The sequence below is a fragment of the Bos grunniens genome, chromosome 4, assembly GCF_055505025.1.
Source record: "Bos grunniens cultivar Pamir isolate PY7600 chromosome 4, Bosgru_T2T1.0, whole genome shotgun sequence".
In the NCBI taxonomy this organism is placed as follows: domain Eukaryota; kingdom Metazoa; phylum Chordata; class Mammalia; order Artiodactyla; family Bovidae; genus Bos; species Bos grunniens.
In genome coordinates, this window is record NC_141168.1 from 101183405 (window position 1) to 101208850 (window position 25446).

General features: G+C 34.5%; 1 protein-coding gene across 18 annotated transcripts in view; it reads right to left on the bottom strand.

Annotated features, from left to right (window-relative positions):
* PHF14 (PHD finger protein 14) overlaps positions 1–25446 on the bottom strand; it is a 188536-nt gene that overhangs the window by 108387 nt on the left and 54703 nt on the right. For all 18 annotated transcript variants that reach the window (XR_015162946.1, XR_015162947.1, XR_015162942.1 and 15 more), the window contains 7 exons: positions 22549–22695; positions 21491–21761; positions 21087–21193; positions 19895–19990; positions 17971–18074; positions 15901–16032; positions 11416–11584 (listed from right to left, as the gene is read on the bottom strand). Coding sequence is in view for 11 of the 18 variants with exons in the window: in XM_086397622.1 (XP_086253748.1) it covers positions 11416–11584; positions 15901–16032; positions 17971–18074; positions 19895–19990; positions 21087–21193; positions 21491–21761; positions 22549–22695 (1026 nt within the window). In the remaining 7 variants the exon portion in view is untranslated. The remainder of the gene's footprint in view (positions 1–11415; positions 11585–15900; positions 16033–17970; positions 18075–19894; positions 19991–21086; positions 21194–21490; positions 21762–22548; positions 22696–25446) is intronic.

Here is a 25446-nt window from a genome sequence, read left to right on the forward strand (position 1 = left end):
TATTAAGAAATAAAATGCTACTTTGGATGAAACTTCAGTAACATGAAGATATAGGATTTCATTTCCTTTCTATGCAGTTAAGAGACTACCCCTCTCCCATAGGACACAGGAGGTATATTCTCTGGAGAAAAAGAACCAGAGAGACTCTGTACAAGGGGTTTTCAGGCACAGAGAAGGAAGCAATGAGGTAACAAACAGAAACCAGGAAGCATTAATGCATTCTACTTTCTAAACCATGAGAGCCTTAGCCCCTTTCTCCTCACCTGTCCAGGATCCTGACAGTCAAAATTATACCTATCATTTAGGAGAAGAGAGACTACTTCTACTGAATTAATGTGGAAAAAACCTATAGATACTGACATTTAGGGAGTTTCCAAAGAAAAAGCTCTGTGATCATAAAATCAACCTTTGGGGGAAACACTGGGCTAACCAGCCCTGCTGCTGCTGCTGCTGCTAAGTCGCTTCAGTCATATCCGACTCTGTGCGACCCCATGGACTGCAGCCCACCAGGCTCCCCTGTCCCTGGGATTCTCCAGGCAAGAACACTGGAGTGGGTTGTCATTTCCTTCTCCAGTGCATGAAAGTGAAAAGTGAAAGTGAAGTTCCTCAGTCATGTCCGACTTAGTGACCCCATGGCCTGCAGCCTACCAGGCTCCTCTGTCCATGGGATTTTCCAGGCAAGAGTACTGGAGTGGGGTGGCATTGCCTTCTCCGAACCAGCCCTGTAGGAACTTAATTACCTTTTTTAAAACAAAATATGAGTGGATGACTCCAAAGATTCCTAGGCATCTGAAAGCTTCAACGTGAAAAAGATGAACATGAATAGAAATAAGGAAACCAAATGCAGAATACAGAAAAAATAAATAAAAATTATAATATTCATAAGGATGTAAAAGAAGTTTTTGTAATCATGAAATAAGAATACTTGCTGTTTTTTAAGGAAATTTGCTATTAAAAGAAACAATGAAAGTACACGGTCATCTTAAATGAGAAAGAGAAAATCTTAAGAGTTTCAAGAGAAGGAAAAAAAGAAATGCAGAAAGCAATACTGGGAGCCAGGAGCCAGTCAAGTAATACTTAAAAAAATATGTGGTATTTTATACACAGCCAAATAAGTAATGAAATTATAAAACTTATTTTTTAGACATATAAGATCTCAAAAAACTTATCTCTTATTAATCTTTACTTGATAAGTCATTGAAAGAGTTGCCCCAACAAGATAAGGGACTAAGTGAAAAAAAAAAAAGAAACTGAAATGCAAGCAACAGGAAATACCATCTTTCAAAGGTTAAAAGGAATTCCCAGGATGATGATGAAACAGAGTTCAAGGGTAACATTAAAAAAAAAAAAATTCACATTAGAACTGGAGGAGAGAGGTCTCAGAGAAAATATTTAAGAAATTATACGACATATGTGACTATATGTAAGACAGTGTATCAGAAATATTTTATAAGGTAGCTGAAGGTTGTGAGCAGACAGTCTTAGATTTAGAGATAAATTACAAATACAAGAAAGGCAAATAGCTTATTTTTAAACTATTCATTCCTTTCTTTAAAAATAAACTGAATAAGAATTCTCAAAATTTAATTAGTGACATAATCTGACTGTATTCTTTCCTTCGGCACCCACCTCACTCTTGCCTACCCAGCCTTAGACCAGTAATAGGGCAAAAAGTGTGTCAATGTTTACAAGTTCATAAAGTGTTTAGAGAGTTATTCTGTTGTTCTTCATATTTTATCTCTGGAAAGTTACTATCATGAAGAAGTCAATATAAACCTGGCTAAGTAAAATAATCAAATGTTACCTTGGAAACGAAACAAAAGGAGAACTTAAAAATTTCTTTTAAATAAAATCATGAAAATAAGTTATCCTACACATCTGCTGACCCACTTTCTTGGAATCATTCACACAATTTTTTCAGAAGGAGACAATGATTATAACAAAGGTATAATCCAGAAAGGGAAAAGATAAAGGTTACCAACAAATGTGATCTCTAAAAATAAAACAAAACTAAAAACTCTAAAATATAATTACAAAATATTACCAAAATTTCCAGATTATTTGAATGTCAATGTGTATATTTTAACCCTCCTAGACAGTCTTAGGGATAGAAAATAAATACAATTCCAAAATTTAGAAAGAGACCTTTGGTTCTAGAAAAGATTGCAGATCATCTACTTTATAAATGAGGATACTGAATGCAAACAAGATAAGTAAATTACTTATTCAAGGTCACACAAAGGGTTACTGGCAGAGTATGGACTAAAATTCTAATCTACCATGTGCTAGTCCAGGAACTTTCCACCACGTACCATGCTATCTTATAGGTTTTGAGGCTATCTAAAACACTCAAGAATTTGATTTTCTACCATTTATCTTTTAAAGGGAATAATGCTACAAAGAAATTGTCCTAGAGAGGAAAATACCATTACAGTTACAATGGTTCATTATTTTCTCAAGCATAATTAGAAGTCATATCTATATATAAGATATTTTCAACTAAATAAATATAAGAAAGTTATTTAAGTTCAAAAAAAAAAAAAACACCTCTTCAATCAATACACTAATGATCAAAATTTCCTTAACACAGGAATAATTTAAAGAGAAATGAGCTATCCTAAAAAAATGTTCACATCTATTTATATGAAAAAATTAAATAACTGAAATATTAAGAGGCTTTTTGCTGAAGGTGCTTTAACTCATTAATCATCAATAATTTTAATTGATAAGTAAATCTGTACTAACATTAGCTATTAAGATTTGATCCAATTAACTTATTTAAAATTTTACAGTTACTAATGCAAGGAGCTGTTGCCAGCCATCAAGATGCTCATAAAAACATGTAAGAAAGATAAGACACAGGTGTTAAATGATAACTGTATGTGGTTCAAAATTTATACACTAAATTTTATGCTAAAGTATCCAAAGCTTTTACACGTGTTCAGCTTGCTGTTACTTTAAAAATGTCAACTTCTTTAATAACAAGGTTTTCAGCAGTGGAAAGTAAGGACTTTCTCAGGAGAATACTTTCCTACTATTGACAGCAATAATAGTCAAGTTGTCGTCTTTGTTGCTTATCTCAATCTTCTGTCTTTCCTCTTCCATTTCAGTTAGCATGTTATCTGCTAGTGTAATTTAATGTCCCCCTCATATGGACACTTTACCTTCTAATTTATAAAATATTACATTATTTGAGAGTCAACTTTCTATCAGTAAACTTCTTTGAGGACACAGACCATGTCTTCATTTTAGTGTTCTACTCAACATCTATTGCCCAGTGCCTTACCTCATTAGTTGCTCAATGGATATATGTTGAAAAATTAATCTGATCATGGTTCAAGAGTAGGACAAGGAGTCACAAAGACCACAAAACATGGAAAGACTGAGATATCCATGTAGCCAATTTTTACTGCTTAATATAAAGAACTATTCAACTCAGGAATAAATACGACCAAAGCACTCACGTAAAAGGTAATTCCCTACAATTTTGACAACTGTGAAGAAAACGTAACTTCAATTCATGTTCTTATATACTGCAAACAAAAGTTCATCTTTACTGCACTCTGAAAGCTTACCTAAGAGGACAAAATTAATTAAAGATCAAACCACTGAGGCTGAGAATTGTGTTGTATGCATTACAAGTCACTATCTACCTTCTACATGATGTGAGATAAAGCTGAAAATAAGCAAAATCAAAGAAGATAAAATAACTACAGAATTACTGGGATCTCTAAAGGTGTGAGAAAGCACTTAAGTGTTAAAACTAGAATATTATTAAATCGTAAAACAGTCTGTCTGATCAGTTCAGTTCAGTCACTCAGTAGTGTCTGACTCTTTGCCACCCCATGAACCGCGCAACACGCCAGGCCTCCCTGTCCATCACCAACTCCCAGAGCTGACCCAAACTCATGTCCATTGAGTCGGTGATGCCATCCAACCATCTCATCCTCTGTCATCCCCTTCTCCTCCTGCCCTCAATCTTTCCCAGCATCAAGGTCTTTTCAAATGAGTCAGCTTTTCGCATTAGGTGGCCAAAGTACTGGAATTTCAGCTTCAACATCAGTCCTTCCAATGAACACCCAGGACTGATCTCCTTTAGGATGGACTGGTTGGATCTTCTTGCAGTCCAAAGGACTGAAAGTAAATGTATCACTTATCAGTAAAACAGCAACCCACAAGGTCAACAGTATTACAAGTTGTTCTGGCTCAATGACAGAGACACAAACTTGAAAGGTGGAAGAAAGAAAAAGAAACTATTTGAAATTAGTAAAAAAAAAAAGTACTATAATAAAAAGTCATAGTTGAAAGATATTACATTGTCTTATGTAATGTAAGAATCAAAGGGAAAACAATATATGAAGTATGGTCATTTTACATTTAAAGGTGGAAAGAAAAGGGAGTAAGGAGTGGGGTGGGGGAAGGAGTCTGGAAGTGTTACTTTCTATGGCATGTACCACATGCGAAGTATCACTACATTAAGCTGCAGTAGGTTATTATGCTAGATCGTCTGTGGTCAATTTGGCAGACACACCACCAACACTACCACCTCCTTGTTTATGCAGTCTAAGGCTGGAAACCACACTTCCCACAATATCCTGGTCTGTACAGTTTCATGACAGCACCTCATATTTGAAGCAGATAAGTAAAGTGAAGGCCAGTTTTCCTCAAGAAGTAACAGGGCTCAGGTGCTTGGTTTTTTCAGATGCAGCAGCCCTGCAGACCTTTACATCAGCTCCCACTTCACAGTCCTGACAGGTTTTGCAGACCTTCCCACAAATACTAACTTTTCTACCCACTTACTACCAGTGGTGTTCAGGCTGAGGTCTTCACCAAAGTTCTCTGATCTAATGTCAGCTCCTACCCTCTGCTCAGTGCTTCAGGATGATTTCACTGACAGTCTTTGATGTTCAGCAGAGCTCCTTCAATCTATGGTGATCTTTTCTTGACATTTAGGCCCTCAACTGTGGTATAAGGCCAAAATTCTTTATAGAATGCCTTCCATTCTCCGGACCAAATCCTTAGTTACTAAGCTGCTGGAACCATGAAGGTCCTGTGATTCTAGCCCAGCAAAGTCCAGGAAAGGATCTTGTCTAGAAAGGCAGCCTAATAAAGTAATTAAAGGGCTCAGGACCTAGTAGTTAAATCTGATTCTTGGTTCTACCACTTTGAAGCTGTATGTTCTTAGGTAACTTAAATTCTTTGCCTCGGTTTCTCCTTTGGCAGTGATATTAGCAATGGCAATGATATTAGTAACTAATTCATAGAATAGCTATGACAAATGAATAAATATTAAATACATACTAAAGAATAGTAAAGTTTATTAAAATATGCTTTTCAACCCTCTTCCTTCTTTAAACTTACTCCTCCTATTTGTACCCAGTAATAATAGAGAATAATGGTTACTAAGACACTGAAATACTGGAGATGGGATATTTATGAGCCAATGGAAGAAGTGTTACAAAGTCTTATCTCTGGAGCAGGAAACCATATGTGAAGAATTTTATAAAATCAGATCATTCCTGTTTTATTTATTAATACTTGAATTATATGCTATGTGTCTTGAACCATCTCCATACTACTTTTCTGTATGACTCATTCATCATTTTTTTTCTTGTTCTCTGACAGATACACCTATAGAAATGTCAAATAATCAAAGTTCAAAATATATACTCTTCTAATAAAGATAGATTCAAGGCATGTGAATTAGGTTGGAGAAAGAGAATGCTGGGAAAAGAGTTATAACAGACTTTGGATTTTTAAACTTCTTACAACAAAAAAAAGTATTCATATTACATTTATAGTTAAAACTCAATTAAAAAATTATTCTTTCAGAATGATGAATTTCAGAAACACTGATAATTTAGCAATTAAATATGCGATAACATTAAAATACAAAACAGAATCTCCATGTTTTATAGGAAGGATATTTTCTGAAAGTATACTATCTCCATTCTTATACAAATACCTCTTTTAACCCATTAAAAAAAAAAAAACACTAAATCTTTACCGCTATAATTTTTTTCAAGTAACTTTTCTGGTTAATCTTTTTATGATCTTTGGGTAGAAAATATTTCTAATAGAAAAAAATTGTACTGAGACTACTTGCTTTGAAAAGCGTCTAGATCTTATTAAATCTACTGTCTCAAAACATGATACATCCTTTCAGATTTCTATATATTCTTATTAAGGAAATCAGAGTAGAATGAAATAAAAAATTACTTTCTTCAGTATCCGAATAATAAAAATAAAGTAAGGTTTAGCAAAGTGTTCTACTCCCTGTTGCACCCTTTGGTCATGACAAATGGCAACTGCCTGTCAGCAGGAAAAGTGGATGCCATTTTTCTAGTAGTAGCTTTGTTTTGCACCAAAGAGGCACTGGAGCACAAAGACTGAGTCTATGGGCTCATCTTTCTTAACAGTGATCAAACCAAGTGAACAAATCAAAAAGATATTCATTGCTTAATCAAAAAAGTTGAGATGCAATAAGCCAAATGTTTTAGGTTCAATTTGGGATAACTAGTTAGGAAAGGGAAAAAAATGTAAAAAAAACCGCCATGCACTTCTCCAATTTCACTCAATACTCCTTTTTTCCCACAGCAGGTTGCACAGTACTCAATGCGGTAGAAAAAATACAAACCAAAATAGAGAACAGTAAAATAAACATATACTGGTAGCTCACATATACACACGCCATCAGTGTACTTATTGCTTTGCTGCTTCTAATTTTTTCTTTTCTGATTTTTTAAAATATCAATTTCCTGAAGGTAAAATAATCTGCAAATGTTTTATTAACTTCTACAGCATTATACTGTGATTGACAAGAGGGCTGCCAACACTCCTGCACAAGCTTGAAAAGGAAAACAGTTCACACCCAATTGAAAGTACAAAGAAAAACAGTGTTAAATGTAATATTTAATGTGAAGGAACTCAGTTTTGAGAGTCAGTAAGTGGATATGTGTCTGGCTGCTCATAGGTTAACACTATACTGTGGAAAGACACATGACCATTCTGGTACCAGATGAGAGTACCACATTCCCAACTATGTTATCTAATGATCAAATGTTTTTACAACTATTTCATTTGCACCACAACTAAATGCTCTTCTACAGACCTCAGAAAAGACACTACTTCTTAATTTAGTTGCTGCTGCTGCTGCTAAGCCGCTTCAGTCGTGTCCGACTCTGTGCGACCCCATAGACGGCAGCCCACCAGGCTCCCCCGTCCCTGGGATTCTCCAGGCAAGAACACTGGAGTGGGTTGCCATTTCCTTCTCCAATGCAGGAAAGTGAAAAGTGAAAGTGAAGTCGCTCAGTCCTGTCCGACCCTCAGCGACCCCATGGACTGCAGCCTTCCAGGCTCCTCCGTCCATGGGATTTTCCAGGCAAGAGTGCTGGAGTGGGGTGCCAGCTATCTGGGTTCAATTCCTATTCTTCTTACTATCTGTAAGATCACAGGTAAATTACTGCAGGTTTCTGTGCCTGAGTAATAAAGAAGTTATAATACCTAAATACTAATTTTTTTAAGGGGGAGTAGGATGGAGGATTACTACAGTGTCTGGTATATGATCAATCCTCAGAAAAAGTTAGGTATTATTACTATTAAACTATTTTATGTAAGAGTAAACATACTCACATCCACTTCTGATTTACCTACCTTTGAAAAATAGGAAGAAATATAAAATAATAAAGTAGTTGGATTCGTTAGCAGTATAGATAAAAAGACGTTAAATTATTACCAGAAACACACTAGTATTTACAAACACTCCAACACATGAAGGCCTTCCTTCTCCCTTTTACTCCCTTACTACCATGATGCTATTTTTAAACATAAAGATATAAAGTATATTTATAAAGTATGTTTATAAAGTATAAAAGGAGAGAAATTAATAACAGAAGATAAGGAAACTAATCAATAAAAATGGAACTTCAATCTATAGCAGCTCTGATCATTTTTTATTTTCGATGGTTCTTGGACAATTCCACAGAGACAGACATCAAAATAAGAGATTAAAGTTCTGTCCACTTAATTATACTATAAAGTCTTAATTTTTAAAAAATAAAATCATTCTAACAGAATATCAATTCATACACCCCACAATATGGGTTTCTGAAAGAAGATGAAATCATTTCAACTAGCATGAAAGAACCCCAAACTACTTTCTAAAAATTGTGCTATCACTATAATCCAATGGAACATAATAAATTTAACAGAAATGGAAACTTGGAGAACAAATGATCATTTGAACTGTTTTACTGAGTGAGATACTATTTTGAAATGAGAAACTGAAGTTTAAGGTCTGTCATGAATCCTCTATGTCACAAGGGTAAAATTTTCTTCAAAATTTTGACAGAATAATATGACTACTGTAAAATGAACTTTTACACAAAGAAACTAGAGACAAAGAATTTCATGAAAGGCACTGGACTAAACTGGAAAACTCAAAAACATTCTTGTAATTCTAGGCTAAAAAGCAGACAGGTAAATCAGAAAAAAATGGAATCTTGTTTTATCTTAAATAATGGACACACAAATATCACTATAATATGTACAAAATTTCCCTCTATATGATAACTCCAAAGTTAATGGTAATATCATTCCTAAAGATTTCTTCAAACAATAAAGAAACTAGAAAAAGTGTTTCCTAAGAAGATAATCTATGCAAACACAGACATAAGAAGTAATAACAGCTTTTTCTCTAAGATCTTAAGAACAGCTGCAGATAATAGCATCAAAAGTTACAGAAGAATATTTTAGAAATAGAAATAAAATGGCTTATTTAAAGAAATAAAATTCTCTCTAGTTCATCTGTAAACAAAACATATTTGTGAAATCTAAAAAATGTTTTAAACTAGAGGAAATTATAAGAAAAACTATTTCAAGTTGATCAATTTAGAGCACCCAAAACTACATATTTCAATTATCTAAAATATAACAATTCCCAGATTCGCCTCATCAATTTCAAATGAATCTATAACACAAAACTGAATGAAATAATCTAGGTTATTTCTCTTAAAATCTTTTAAGTGATTATAATATAGATGGATACTACAGATTAAAAAAAAAAAACTTTTCAAAAAACTATTACCGTAAGGGAAAGAAAAAATTAAGACTAAAACCAAACAGACAACAAAACAGATGAATTTGACAACTATCCCTAAAAGTATATTTACATCTCCTTTAGGGATAGGCAGATTTGTAAAATGTGCCTGCCTTGGCTCAAGGTAAGAAAGTGAAAAATGTCTCCCCTAAGAATTCATAACTGCAAGCCATTGTTCATGGCTTTGGAGTAGAAATTAACGATATTCATGTAGTGGAAGAGACACACAGGACAAACTTTTATTAAAATGGCCTTAGGCTGGTAGAGCTCCCAGGCACCTGGTAATAACTAACATAAATGTTTTCTGGAAAAACTTTTTAAAACTCTGACCTGAGAGAATTTTTTATAAGAATAGGCTAACAACCTGATAGAAAAGCTGAATAAGATTTGTACATACAACCAACCAAAAATATATAGATGCTCTAAGTCAACTAAGTATTGAGAGAAATGCAAAATAAAATGCCTCTACTATTTACATATATCACACTGGAAAGCATTATAACACTGGACAAACCAAGTTTGGCAGAAAAAGTAACATTACTCATTGCTAGTGTAAGTGTAACCTGGTTTGGAAAATATTGCACTTACCCAGCAAAACTGGGTGCCAATATCCTGTAACTAAGCAAATCCATGCTTTGCTATATACCCTAACTCCTTGTTACCAAGCTGCAGAAGAGATTTAGAATAATATTTAAAGTGAGGTTGTTTATAAAAGCGAAAAGATGGAGGGCTTCCCTGGTGGCTCAGAATTCACCTGCAAATGCAGGAGACACATGTTTGGTCTTTCATCTGGGAAGATCCACATTCCATGGAGCAACAAAGCTTGTGCATCACAACTATTGAGTACGACTGAGCGACTTCACTCACTCACTCACTCTAGAGCCCGGGAACCACAAGCCCAGCCAAAAACTGAAGCCCGTGAACTCTAGAGCATGTGCTCTGCAACACAAAAGCCAGCAGAATGAGAAGGCCTCACACCACAACTAGAGAGTAGCCCCTGCTTGCCACAACTAGAGAAAAGCCCACATAGCAATAAATACCCACAGAGCTAAAAATAAATAAATAAAATTACTATAAGTAAAAAAGTGGAAACAAAACTGCCAAACTATTACTTTGCCAACAAAGGTACGTCTAGTCAAGGCTATGGTTTCTCCAGTAGTCATGTATGGATGTGAGAGTTTAACTATAAAGAAAGCTAAGCACCGAAGAATTGATGCTTTTGAACTGTGGTGTTGGAGAAGACTCTTGAGAGTCCCTTAGACTGCAAGGAGATCTAACCAGTCCATCCTAAAGGAGATCAGTCCTGGGTGTTCACTGGAGGGACTAATGTTGAAGCTGAAACTCCAATACTTTGGCCACTTGATGTGGAGAGCTGACTCATTTGAAAAGACCCTGATGCTGGGAAAGATTGAGGGCAGGAGGAGAAAGGGATGACAGAGAATGAGATGGTTGGATGGCATCACCGACTCAATGGACATGAGTTTGGGTTGGCTCTGGGAGTTGGTGATGGACAGGGAGGCCTGGCGTGTTGCAGTTCATGGGGTCCCAAAGAGTCGAACATGATTGAGCAACTGAACTGAACTGAACTGTTAATGATCTATTTTCAATAAAAAAATGACATACTGGTGAAAATAAATGAGCTACAATTACACATATCAGCATGTATGAATCAATCAAGGTAAAGTTGGTCAAAGTATCAAATAATGGGGAAAAAACAGTTTGACTCAATTTACACAAAATTCACACTGTGCAAAACTATGTATTACTTATGAATACACACACACACACGATGGTGGTAGTTTAGTCACTAAGTCCAGTCTGACCCTTGTGACCCCACCACACTGTAGCCCACCAGGCTCCTCTGTCCATGGCATTTCCCAGGCAAGAATACTGGAGTGGGTTGCCATTTCCTTCTCCAATATACATACATAAATACATATAAAAAATGGAGTGAATAAAAGACACAAACTTGAGAAAGGAGGTTATCTCTAGACTACATGGATGGTGAAGTGAGTCCTCAGGGATTCAAAGGTGACTTCATAGGTTTTGGTAATGTTCTATCTTTAAAGTGGGTTTGTGAACACAATAGATCTTCATTATTATTGTACTTTGCATTGAATATGTAAACTATACATTCTCAGGTGTAACTAGTATAGTATATTTCATAATATAAAACAGTAAACTGTTAAGAAAAACCAAAAGCAATATATTTCTTTCATTGGCTACTGAGTATACGCTTGCCCTTTGTCTTTCTCACCCTTTAAATTTTGACCTCAGAGTTTTGTAAGGGTTATTATGACTACTAGGGAATAAATTACCGTGTTTCTTATTGGAATCTTCTTGGGTTCTGGAGGCATATCCTGTGGAACAAATTTCACTGGTTCCTTAATCTGCCTCCTTGATCGTTTGGTCCCATCTGGTAAGGTTTCCATGGCCATCTCTGCTTCCATGTCACTGCTCCCTGCCTGGTCACATTCAGAACACTGCCTACATAAAGAAAAAAATATTATTTCATACATTTATTTTTACCTTCCAGCATTAGCCATGGTTTCTCTAAATACAAAATGCAGGTATATGTTTAGAATATATGAAAATGTACACAGGAACATGTGACCATAGTCATATAATGACCATACATACAGAAAAGCACATACATTCCTTTAAGAGACACAACAATATATGTAAAATGTCCAAAGCAATTTCATGTATCCCTAATAAGTATCATAAAAACACATGTAATACTGCCATATATTTATGTGAATGAATGTAAGAGGCCCAGTACTGATTAAAAAGATAGTTTTCCTTAGGAAATCATGATTTTTCCTCAAATGATATACATTGTGACACCAGAAAATCAAAGTCATTCTTTGACCAACTCTATTTGTCACAGCTATAATATCCTTGCATCTTAATTAATGGCAAGCTGTGCTGAATATACCAACTGAGAAAATTCTGTAAAAATTCATACCTCTCACTCATTAGCACTGTATTTATACCAAATTAGTATTTATTTTAACAGCTTTAAATTTTGAACTCCAATAACAGAATTAAATACAAAGTATCATGTGTGGCTAATACAAATGCACTATTCAGTTCAGTTCAGTTCAGTCGCTCAGTCGTGTCTGACTCTTTGCGACCCCATGAATCGCAGCACGCCAGGCCTCCCTGTCCATCACCAACTCCTAGAGTTCACTCAGACTCATGTCCATCGACTCAGTGATGCCATCCAGCCATCTCATCCTCTGTCGTCCCCTTCTTCTCCTGCCTCCAATCCCCCCCAGCATCAGAGTCTTTTCCAATGAGTCAACTCTTCGCATGAGGTGGCCAAAGTACTGGAGTTTCAGCTTTAGCATCATTCCTTCCAAAGAACACCCAGGACTGATCTCCTTTAGAATGGACTGGTTGGATCTCCTTGCAGTCCAAGGGATTCTCAAGAGTCTTCTCCAACACCACAGTTCAAAAGCATCAATTCTTCGGCGCTCAGCCTTCTTCACAGTCCAACTCTCACATGCATACATGACCACTGGAAAAACCATAGCCTTGACTAGACAGACCTTTGTTGGCAAAGTAATGTCTCTGCTTTTAAATATGCTATCTAGGTTGGTCATAACTTTCCTTCCAAGGAGTAAGCATCTTTTAATTTCATGGCTGCAATCACCATCTGCAGTGATTTTGGAGACCAAAAAATATAGTTTGACACTGTTTCCACTGTTTCCCCATCTATTTCCGATGAAGTGGTGGGACCAGATGCCATGATCTTTGTTTTCTGAATGTTGAGCTTTAAGCCAACTTTTTCACTCTCCTCTTTCACTTTCATCAAGAGGCTTTTGAGTTTCTCTTCACTTTCTGCCATAAGGGTGGTGTCATCTGCATATCTGAGGTTATTGATATTTCTCCTGGCAATCTTGATTCCAGCTTGTGCTTCTTCCAGCCCAGCGTTTCTCATGATGTACTCTCTGCATATAAGTTAAATAAGCAGGGTAACAATATACAGCCTTGACGTACTCCTTTTCCTATTTGGAACCAGTCTGTTGTTCCACGTCCAGTTCTAACCATTGCTTCCTGACCTGCATATAGGTTTCTCAAGAGGCAGGTCAGGTGGTCTGGTATTCCCATCTCTTTCAGAATTTTCTATTGGTAACATGCAATTAAAATTTAAGGTATTACTTTTAATATCTTAAAATTTCCATTTAAGCAAAAATTTTAACACTAAAAAATTTGACCAGTAGGAGTCAATTATCACTAGTTACTAAAGATTTTTATATAACTGTTGTTAAAAACCAAGCACTTTATTCTTTGGATTCATAGATTAACATCAAATAAAAATATTTTTAACATACACGCATTTCTGTGATATGGAAACAAGTATCTTTTTAGAATGAATCACTGTAGGGACTTTTTTGTTTGTTTTTTAAGTGACTTGTTTCCTCTTTTGTTTCTCAGTTTGTAACTATATTCCTTGTCAGGATAGTCTCTAGCTTCTCAAGCTCATCCCCACCAAAGGTTAATACATTTAGGTGACAAAGAAACTTGCTTTAGAGCACTCAGATAAACAAAAATGTTATGCTCTGAAAACCACAAAACACTGAACAACTCAGAAAAATCTAAAAAATATCTAACTGCTAAGGCAGAAATTTATTTCTATTTCAAGGCAACTGCCACACGATACTTGTAGTACATAAACTCAATACAGATGAAAACACTATTTGCAGCTCTTTCAACAATCTGTTAAACACTATAGTCCTCATTTTATAAATAGCCTTTAAAATATGAAAAAGCAGCTCTGCTACCATAACTGGTACACAAGATCCTAAGAAATAGGATGTTTAAAGTAATAATAATGAAAATTCATGTTAGGAATTTATGCCAAAGGACTACCTTCATACTGAAATACTAAGAGATTTTTCTCAGTTTGCTATATATTCTTGATCCTTAGCACGATACACTCCAACTTATGTTAGGGAGGTTTTTAAATCTTTATTATTAAAGGGAAACAATTTCATTGTTTATGTGTGCTGTGTGCTTAGGCACTCAGTCACGTGCGACTCTTTGCGACCCCATGGACAGTAGTCCACCAGGCTCCTCTGTCCATGGGGATTCTCCAGGTAAGAATACTGGAGTGGGTTGCCATTTCCTTCTCCAATATACCTAAATAAATACATATAAAAAATGGAGTGAAGCCCTTTTAAAAATCTTTATTATTAAAGAAAAACAACGTCATTGTACAATAATGCTAAAACACATCCATGATTATGACAAAGTTCCCTGGCCCTGAAGACTACCAAACTGGTTTTCAACTTAGAAACGCACATAGGATACTTATTAACACTGCTGATATTCTAATACATGACAGCAGTTTCTCTTAAATTCTGGTTTCAAAAGCACTCACAAATCAGAAGTAATACATCCCACTATATTTGAAAAGAGTTGACCAGTATGACTGTCTCCAGGCAAATTGATAAAAGAGCACTATGAAAAAGAAGGGCTTCTCTCATAGCTCAGCTGGTGAAGAGTCCACCTGCAATGCAGGAGACCCCAGTTTGATTCCTGGGTCGGGAAGATCCACTAGAGAAGGGATAGACTACCCACTCCAGTATTCTTGGGCTTCCCTCGTGGCTCAGCTGGTAAAGAATCCACCTGCAATGCAGGAGACCTGGGTTCAATCCCTGGGTTGGGAAGATCCCCTGGACAAGGGAAAGGCTACAGACATCAGTATTCTGGACTGGAGAATTCCATAGACTATATAGTCCATGGGGTCGCAAAGAGTCGGACATGACTGAGAGACTTCCGCTTCACTTCATGAAAAAGTAATCATGTGAAAATGGTGAAAGAATGTGAGATTCTTAATAAAATGGACAGACGTAGGTTTATGCAATAAAACAATGAGGTCAGAAAATATGCTTTAATGTATTTGATAAATAAACACCTTTTTGTACAGATTATCATTTAAGATTGGGGTCTAGTCATGTAAAATTTGTATAAAAAGAATAGTCATGTGCCTTCCAAAGCTCTCCGTGACCTATATTCTTCCTATACAGAATCAATCTGTTAGAATTTGAACATCTGTCTTTCCCTTGGATTAAAATTAAGGAAAGAATAAAACTTATAAGTATCATAAACTTTTATCAAACATCTGTAGTGATTCCACATGCCTAAGTTAATGAAAAAATTCAAAAACGTAAGTCAAATGTTTCTAGATTTACAAAGAATGGTTGAATTTTAATACACAACTAGCCACAAGTAAAGCCTTTGGTGACACTAATTTGAAAACAAAATACTAAACTACGTTTAAAGCATGAATATGGAGGCAAATTCTTAATAAAGAACAAAAATAAAGAATTTGAAAAAATGTTATAATAAAGAGAATTATAAACACACTAAACAGAATTCACGCCTTAAGAAACCACTGCTAAGATATTAAAATAGCCTCAATTAACTTAAATTCATTTATCAAAAAATTTGCTACATCTCTATACATATAATACTGTAATAAACATTTATGTCTGAAGTATTCTTACCACAAAAAATGATAACTATGTGAGGTGACAAATATGCTAATTAGCTTGATTGTGGTGATTATTTCACAGTGTATACATATATTAAATCATTATGTTGCAAACCTTAATATACACAACTTTTAAATGCCAATATGTCAATATTATTGGAAAACATTATAAAATTTTCAATTAAAAATATACTGAAAACTTTATTATGCATCAAATATGTTCTAATACTTCATCTAATACTGTTGAAACTAAGAGCAACACCAGTTCTAACATGTACATGCTCTTCAGTTTACTTACCAATAACTGTTTTTGGTCTTTCTTGGCATCCTCGTAAGAGGAGGGTCCAGACATCCAAGATGGTAATGCAGTTTACAGGTATCACACAATAAAAGAAGATGCTGATCATGGTTCTTCTTACAAATTCCACAACTTTGATAAAGGCAGCAGCAATAAAGGATTAGAATAATAATTATCATAGTGAATAGTTAATTTATGGCATATTTTTAAATTTTCAAAATTTCATTGTGATTTAACTTAATATATTTCTTCAACTGAAATCAAATACTTTTTTTAATAACACATATCTTTTTATAATGGCAAGAATCTAAATACTTTTGAGAATGTAGAATAGTTTAGATCTATTATAAATTTAAATTTTGCTGGAGTCAAACTATTCAGAGAAGGGCATATGTTAGGTATTTATTCTAACATCATCTTAATCTTCTTTATTACTTAAAGCCCATGTAACATCAGACCAAATTTTCTCTAGGAACAAATATTAAACAAAAATAGTTTTCAATTTTCTACCTCTCTAAAACTACAAAGAAGTTACTTTACAAACGAAATTCTGTTTATTTTCTACCATTAACTGTAAATCTTTCAAAGAACCTTCAACGTGTAAATAAGCTACATATGTTAAGTCTTTTTACAGAATCAGACTTTGAGTCTTAAAAATATACCAATTGATATTTATTATAAAGAACTGGAAGTTTTATTATTATTGTTGCTGTTGTTTTAGATTTTTGATTGTTCTTAAGAAATCTAACTTTTCTTGTGCAAAAGGTCAACTACTCCTGAGAGCACAAACACCATGATCTACAAATCCAGGGTGTACTTATATTAGGAATGTGAAGGGTGAGGAAAAAGTTGAGATCCTAAAAAATCCATAAGTATACAGAAAAAGTAATGATGTTTGAATTTTAAATAACCTTAGAAAAAAAATCAAATATATACATATACAACAAAGACCAATCAATACTTGGTCTCAAAGTTGCTCAAAGTAAAAATGAAAAATTACTAAACTGTATCCTGAAACAAAAATGAGCTGTTAGTGATGAAAAGTCAGAAGCATAAGTAATAAGCCTGACGGTTTCAAATGAAACAGTTTTATCTGGAAAAGCTAGACTGTGACAGTGCTAGTCTTTATAAAGTACAGTATAGATACTAGTGAGCTTGTCCCACATTTCAAGGAAGTTAATTGCTATTACCTATGGAGAAAGCCTCCAAGCTAGAAGAGAAAGTAGTTATTGAGACAGATACTGTTGTTGCTATTTCTGAGAAAGAAAGAAATTGTGGGGAGAATATGTATACACTTACATAAGCATATTTACTTGTGTGTGTGAACAGATTTGTGTGTGTATGGATACACACAAACATACTTGCATCTTCTAAACTTTTCTCAATGAGTTTCATCAGCTACATGGAAAAAAAGTAAGATCCAAACCTACTGGTATGGAAAGAAATCTTAATAACTATATAAAACTGTTACAATGGTGAAGACTGTAAAATACTGAGCCAAAAAAAAAAAAAGAACAAAAATATTTGGGGAAATGAAATTACTACAACTGAGCACAGAGAGAAAAAAAAATGTAGACAGATTCAAATCTAAAACTTATCTTCATTATCCACCCCTACCACTGTACAAAGGCAGTAATTCAAACTATAATATCCAACACTACCTAAAAACACATGTAAACCTCTAAAACTCACTCCAGCAAAATAAAATATAAATGTCCATTTATCTAACACACTGTTTTAACTATTTAAGAAAATAATCACGTACCTTACTTAAAACTCACTTTCTAATTCTCTAAAGAGGGGTTTCCATGGAGTTTGTGCACATATAACCCCAGTTACTTAAAGTATACAAAAAGTGATTTTTCATTAAAAGAGGAGCGACTCTATCCTATCATCATTCAGTCTGGGAAGTATTTTTGATGAAGGTATTAATAAAATGAACTTCAAACACATTTGACTTTAAATTCTGATATAAACATAATTCATTCACAAATATTTAAAGCATCTTGCTACTAAAAAGTATTCATTTAAAAATATACTGTATTAATCTGTCAAAATTTCATTACTTGCCTATAAAGTACTGCAGGAAGAGTAGACGCCTTTTGTGTGCCCCCTTCTTTTTTACTTGGTTTTCTCTCCTTGGGTGCTCGCAAAATTGCCGGTATGTTCAACTTCTATTGATTTGAACAAATGCAGTTTATTTTGTTTTCAGAGAAAAAATATAAAGCAACATTTTTCTTTATGTGCCGTTCAAGTCAACTAATATGCTAGGATCTTGAGGGGGAAATGTTTTAAAGCTTTTACACTGGCAAAAAGGACTAAAATGAGTTTTTGTCTCATAGTCACTGCTGTGAGAAGCCTATAATTACATACTTTCACCAATTTTCTCTGGACCACTAAAACATTGTGAAAATTAAACTCCTACTTTAGCTTTAAAAGTGAAAGACAAGGACAAGAATTCAAGAACTTGAAAAAAAAAAAAAAAAAAAAACCACACGACAAAAAGAGTATTGAGGCCGTTTATTTTCTTAAACACCACAGCTACACTGGTGCTCCAAAGGTTAATTAGAAAAATTATCTTATTGGACCAAACTCTTCACAAAGTGAATTAGATTCTCTTTGGGTCTCTACTAATCTGTAGTATACTAGCTTCTCAGACAGCAACCATCTATCAAAGTCATTTCTCAGTGGCCCAGTGGGCCCGCATCAGTTCAACCAACCGGAAAAAAAGTGTCCTGCAAGTGGTACAAACGAATTCTACTTCTCCTGTGTATTTTACATTTGCACACAGAAATGCACGTGCTTCTGTTTCAAGTGATTTAATAAATTAAATTGCTCTTTCATAACTTATACTAAATAGATTCTTATGAGACAAACTTGCAAATCTGGCCAAAAGATAATGCTAGCTTGCCAAATAAACTAATAGGCTTGTATTCAATATTAATTTCACTAAATATAAAATATAAAACACTATAATCTTCCAAATATTCACCAACAGCCTATCAATAGAAACAAAGGTCAACTGTGCATACATAACTACTCATCCTCACCTCTTATGTTATTCATTATACTATATGCCACATACACCCTTTTCACAAAAGAAGCATCTTCAAAGCTAGCATGGCATAATACATATCAGTATGTATTACTTTCTAAAATAATGTGTCCACACAAGCTATATAATGAATTTGGCTCTTTATAAACCTTTAAAATAAGTACCACAAAAAATATCTGTTCTTTAAAAACCTTCCTTCACAAATAAAACTATTTCCATGGTGAAAAGACCACAGCGAGTCTCCATTATCCTTAAAAAAATAACTTAAATTATTCAAATGAATTATTAATTTAAGAATTAAATACACAGTACTAAAAAAAGCATTCAAAGAAATCCATTTGGCAATGATTGTTCTTTACAATACCAAGAACTTTAATAGGCTCAATATGTTCAAGGATAAAGTAATTTCTTTCATAATTAAAATAAAACTAATGAAGGGAAAAACTACACTTTAACATTAAATTTCAAAAACCATTCCTTATAAGTTCAAAACCCATCAACATGAAAAAAAATTCCAGTTTTCCTTTTACATTTCCCCCATTAAAAAAAACAACAACTACTTATAGCACAAGAATAGGACAGAAGAAATGTGGCAAGGAATCTAAAACCGCTGCATAGAGGCAGAAGAATATGGTAGGAGTAACTCATGCTTCAAATCTTAGCTTCATCACAAATGACAGGTCAATCAGTTAGAGCAAATGAAAAAATTTTGCAAACAAGATAGCTGTTAAAACAACCATATTAAGCTACAAGTTCTCAGTAGGCAGCTTGCAAAGCTCTAGATGCATTTCAGGCAGACACCATTATCCCAGAGGATTAGTTGGCCCTGATTAAACAGAATTCTTCAGTTAGTGAAGTGACAGTTGTATTAGAGATCCAATCTTTGAAATCATACAGAAAGCAAGAAGAGAAAGAGAGAGCAATTGGAAAGAAACTAACCTGCCCTGTGATTCTGCCTAGTAAGGCCCATATTCCTTGTCCTTCACTTCGAAGTTTTCCATTCATGTTTTGTAGTTCTTCCAAAGATTCACAGAGCTATAATGTGAACAATTCAAATTAGTAGACCATTACAATATTCAGTAACATATTTGAAAATGTAAATAATTTATCAATGTCCAAAATATCTACATTTCTATTCCACATACATTTAACACATTCAAGTCACAATACACTGAAAAATGAAAGTCTCCAACTACTTAAGAAGCACCAACAAAAAGTAAACATTTTATGTTAGCATTTTACTAATAATGATACTTACATATTCTATAATAGTTTACTATATAATTTCACAGACACACTAATTAACCCTTATGAGTGTATCAAAGTGCACTCCCACCATTTTTCCAACAAGAAAATGATATATATCAATAAGTCAATCCTGGGGACCTCCCTGCGGTCCAGTGGTTAAGAATCTGCCTTTCAATGAAGGGGACGCAGATTTGATCTCTGGTTGGAGAATTAAGATCTTACATGCCTCAGGTCAAGTGAGCCTGAGCTCTGCAACTAGAGAAGCCTACATGCCGCATTACTGAGCCCTCGTACCCAAAGATGACCCAGCACAGCCAAAAGAAACAAAAGTCAATCCAGATTTTTCTTATGTTACTTATTATCTCACATTTAGTCACAACTTGCTTTTATACATTTCTTCATGAACTTCTTCATCTTTAGAATGAAGATATAGAAGAGAAATTTTAATCAGGAGATTTTTTTATCAAAAGTAACAAAACAATTTAAGAAAAACAGTAATTCAAAAGTAAGTTTTAAAGTTTTCTATAACTTAGAAAGATAAATGGAGTCAGACTTGGGCCTCAAACCCCAACTCTATGCCTTGACTACCTTTGCGAACCTGGGCAAATTACTTCACCTGTTTAGGATTCAGTTTACGCTTCTGAAAAAGGGAGCAGAAATCATAAGCCACATTATAAAGCTGAAGTGAGAATGAGATGAGTTAACACAAGTAAAAATGCTCAAAACTGTGCCTGGCACATAGAAAGTACTCAGTGTTAGTGACGGTAATGAAGATAACGAGGGGTCAGAATTACAGACAAGTCGTAGAAACTCCAGAGGAATTTCAAAATGAAACATAAGGAATCATCAGTAAGATGTAATTACATTACGTTGTTTGTTTTACCTTATTATATTCCACATGAAGCTTTTCTTGTTCATTCTCTAATTTATCCTTTATATTCTTTTGTTCAGCCATATTCTCCTGAATTTGAATCATGCGCATATTTCTCTCTAGTTAAATTAAATATCCAATTTTAGTTTAGAAGAAAATAAAAGCTGATATACAAAATACACAAAGGAAGAAGCTAGCCATAGAGAGGACCACATGGATAAACCTAGACACTTTTAACTCTACTCACAAATACATTAAATTAGCATTTTACAACAATCCACAATTTATTAGGAAAATAAACATACTTGATATATGTAGCAAGACTAGTAAATTTCTAAACATTGACAGTGTATCAAATATTTCTATCAGCAAACTGTTCTCAATGAAAACGTGCATGCATCAGGGCCTATACTGACCGAAATAATAATTCACAAAATCAGCAGTGAGAGCAGGTTGCTTATGCTTTCTCCTTCCATCCACACTAGAACTAGTATCTGAATTGTCCACTGGGAAGATATCTGTACTGATTCCCATGAGTTCTGCTTTCCGCATAAGTTTGCGAATGGCTGAAGCACTGCTAGTGAGTGGTCTGGGCAATTTTTCCCTCGGAACCCAGGCCTGGGGTCTGGTGGATCGAGCTAGTTCTGCTTTGGCACGATACTGCTGAAGCCGGGCATTGATCCTTGCCTATAAAAGAAACGTACACAAATTTTAAAAGATATTAAAGTGGAACATACTTATGATTTTTATTTCCATACTTAGCAAGAGTAAGGATGATCAGAAGTTCCTCTATTGAGGCAAATTATATCTATCCACAGTCCTTAATATCCACAGCATAATTCTTGGCTTATGATAAATTAGGTCTACCCCTAGTTAACAACTGCCCTAGCCTATGATTAGTTGTCAAAAACTAGTATAATTAAGCTGAGGTTTCTCAACTAGCCTTGTACTAGCCTTCATAAATTTACTTAATTTACATACAAATATATTTCATGACAGGCAAACTAATCAAAGTCTTTGCACATATGAATCTTAGAACAGACTGAAAAAAAGATGTGGTCAACATATTGCACTGACAGAATAATTTCCACTAAGCCACATTCTTTAATGGATTAGAAACATGTTTTATAAATGACTGCTTTGTTGAGACTAGATGATGAGTAATGTATTCAACCACAAACTATACTCTCCGTTTACCTTAATGACAGTCCACTTTCTAGATAATTTCACAATTACACTAACCAAATTTCACAATTATACATCATATATCAAAGATGCATGAGATCTTAAATTTCTAACTTCTTTTTTTTGGCCAGGCTATACAGCTTGTGGGATCTTAGCTCTGTTACCAGGGATCAAACTGGAGCCCTCAGCAGTAAGAACACAGAGTCCTAACCACAGAACCACCAGGGAATTCCCTGAAATCCATACCCTTGCAAGAAAAAAAACACAAGTTTTGGAATGAGTCTCATACCTGTGCTTCTGGTGATAACTGCTTCTCTCTCTCTTGTAAAGACATTTTACAATAGGATTGTAGAGCCAAGTAGTTTTTTCTCTTCCACTTTCTGTCTAACCTATCTGCATGTTGCTTACAATAAGCAAAAAATGGATCTGCTATATCCTATATAAAAAAACAGAGAGGGGGAAATGAACACTTTTACTCCAAAGGGCCATTTTAAAAAAAGCCGTAAGAGATAATATTTCCTTTCTGAAGAATATACCACAGTGCTGGTTATTCCTAAAAATAAATTACAAAATTAAGTTTTATATATAATGATAAAAATCGCTGCTTTAGGAACTTAATCTATATACCAAATTCAAATTAACAATTTTTTTTCTTTATACAGCCTTGTGGATTTAAAAAATACTGAAATCAAAACTTAGGCATTACATTAAGTTATACTTGTTACCTAAAAAAAAATCACTGTTTAAAACAAATAAGATATTAATAGGCATAGGTAGAAACCATCATTAAAGTTATTAATACATAGATTAATATTATAAAACAACAACATATCTAGAAAATATAAGACTAGTCAACAATAGGGCATTTCTAACTGACGGGAAATGCACAGGCAAACTCTTCCTGGGAAAAAACTAGATTAAGAAGGCCAGGCCTTATGGAAGGGGAGTTTAGGGGAGAATGGATACACATATATGTATGGCTGAGTCCCTTCACTGTTTACCAGAAATTATCACAGTATTGTTTGTTTATCAGCTATACCCTAATACAAAATAAGATGTTTAAAAAAAAAGGCCAGGCCTTGTCAATAAAACACTTCAGATATTCTCTTTAACTCTTTACAAAATTCTAAAACCTCAAATGGAAACACAGCCGTCTCACAGTCTCATTTTATGGTACTACCTTAATGGGTACATATTCATAAATAATAGGATACAAAAACATAAAAGGAAATCTACTATCAAAAATAGGAAAAAATTGTAAATATGTAGGCAAAAAAAAAGCATTCTGCAATGTGACTAGCCAGCAAAGTAACAAGTAGTTCATTCTTCAGGTCTGTCCCAAAGAGAAAAACAGATAAGCTGCTCATACGGTTTTTACCTGAGTTACGTTAGAGTCTCTTAGTAAGGTGGGGTTTTACAACCCAAAGAGAACTGATGATGCTAACAAAAGTAGAAACAAATGAGAAGTACAAAAAGAAAAATCATCATATAGTAAAACCAAAGTGTCCTTAACATTAAAAACATCAAAGTATATAACGCAACTTTTTAGTATGATATCCACAGATGTTACAATATAGCACTGTGAATATTGTAATTAGAGAATCTGGATATATAAAAACTTGGACAATAAAACCTGGCCCCACCAATTAAAGATTTTTGTGGCTTTAAACAAGTTGCTAATTATCTCTGGGTCTCTGTTAACTCATTAACAAAACAGCTTTAATAATAATTACTTCATATAGGTACAGAAATAAATTTTAAAAATGTAGAAAGGAGACTGGATTCTCTCTCTCTCTCTCTCTCTCTCTCTCTCTCTCTCATTCACACTCATACACAGCTGCTTTCTCACAACGTGCTCTACACATGCTGGCAATAGAAGAGACTAAGTGGAAATAAAGAATATATTGAACTATAGTCAAAATGATCTCAAGAACCATTCTACTGTCTTAAAGTAGTAGGTAATGTTGAAATTGAGATATCAGAGATAGGATTCATGCTTGCATAGGTCAGTTAAGCATTAGAACCAAGACTCTGACCTAATGAAAAGACCAGTCATTTCTGGTCAAAAAGACACATGAAAAGGATGAAGTAGCCCAAGTAATTTTTCTTTTGTTTCATGACTGGGGATTGGGGACAATAAATCCTAAATCTAAGGCTATCAAGACCAAGGGATTAATTTTTTTTAGAGAATGAAACAGATACACCAAGCAACCACTATCCATTAACATCTATCCTCATCTTTTTCCCCTTAGTAGTAGAATCTTTCTGAGTTTCTGGATATATGATGACCTTGCTAGAAAATTTCTATCCAGACCCTCAGCAGCTGAGTATGGCCATATGATAAGTTCCAGCCAATGAAGTTTATGAAATTTCTTAACCAGACCCTTGATAGGAAATGTCCACTCTTCACCTTCTCTTCCTTCCTACCAATGGGGTACAACCCAGGCAAGGTGGTGATAAACCATCTCTGACCACGCGAGAAAGTACAACAAACTAAAGGAATATGAAGCAATAAGTAAGAGGCACCTGGTCCCTGGAACCAAACTCCCCTGAACATAAAATCAATCTGGAATCATAGAAAGACCATAACGTCTTCCTTGTTCAAGTTACTGGCTATTCAATTCTATTAAACCATTCAAAATAGTGTGCTAATTAATAATCTGGTTGACTTGGACTATCCCCTCAACTTGCCTAGAGAAACTTTCAAGATCCTATTCCCAGTAGAAAATGGAAAGGGAAAAAAATTTTCTAAACATTTACCATGTACCAGGCTTAGTGCCTGTTTTCATACTGTCTCATTTATCTCTCATCACTACCACATGAGGTAAGTTCTATTATTTTAATATCAACTTTATGGATAGAAAACTGAAAACAAGAGAGGTTAAGTTGCTGACCAAGATCCACTGCTAGTAAGTAAAAGCTGTCTTTTTCAACCACTGTCTGTCATCAGATTTACTTAAGGACATTTCCAAATAGAAACAACAAAATCCCAGCTCTGGAGATTGCGTTTCAGTAGGTCTAAGGCAAAGAGTTCTAAATGTGAATGCCTTGAGAAACAGTTAACAGTAAACATAAATGAGTAAAAGGATGTAAAGATGCTGGGAAGTTATAAGACAAAAATAATGATGGAAGTAGGGGGAAAAGCGGAATGTGGGGTAAATGGTGGGGACCCGTGACAAACTGGAAT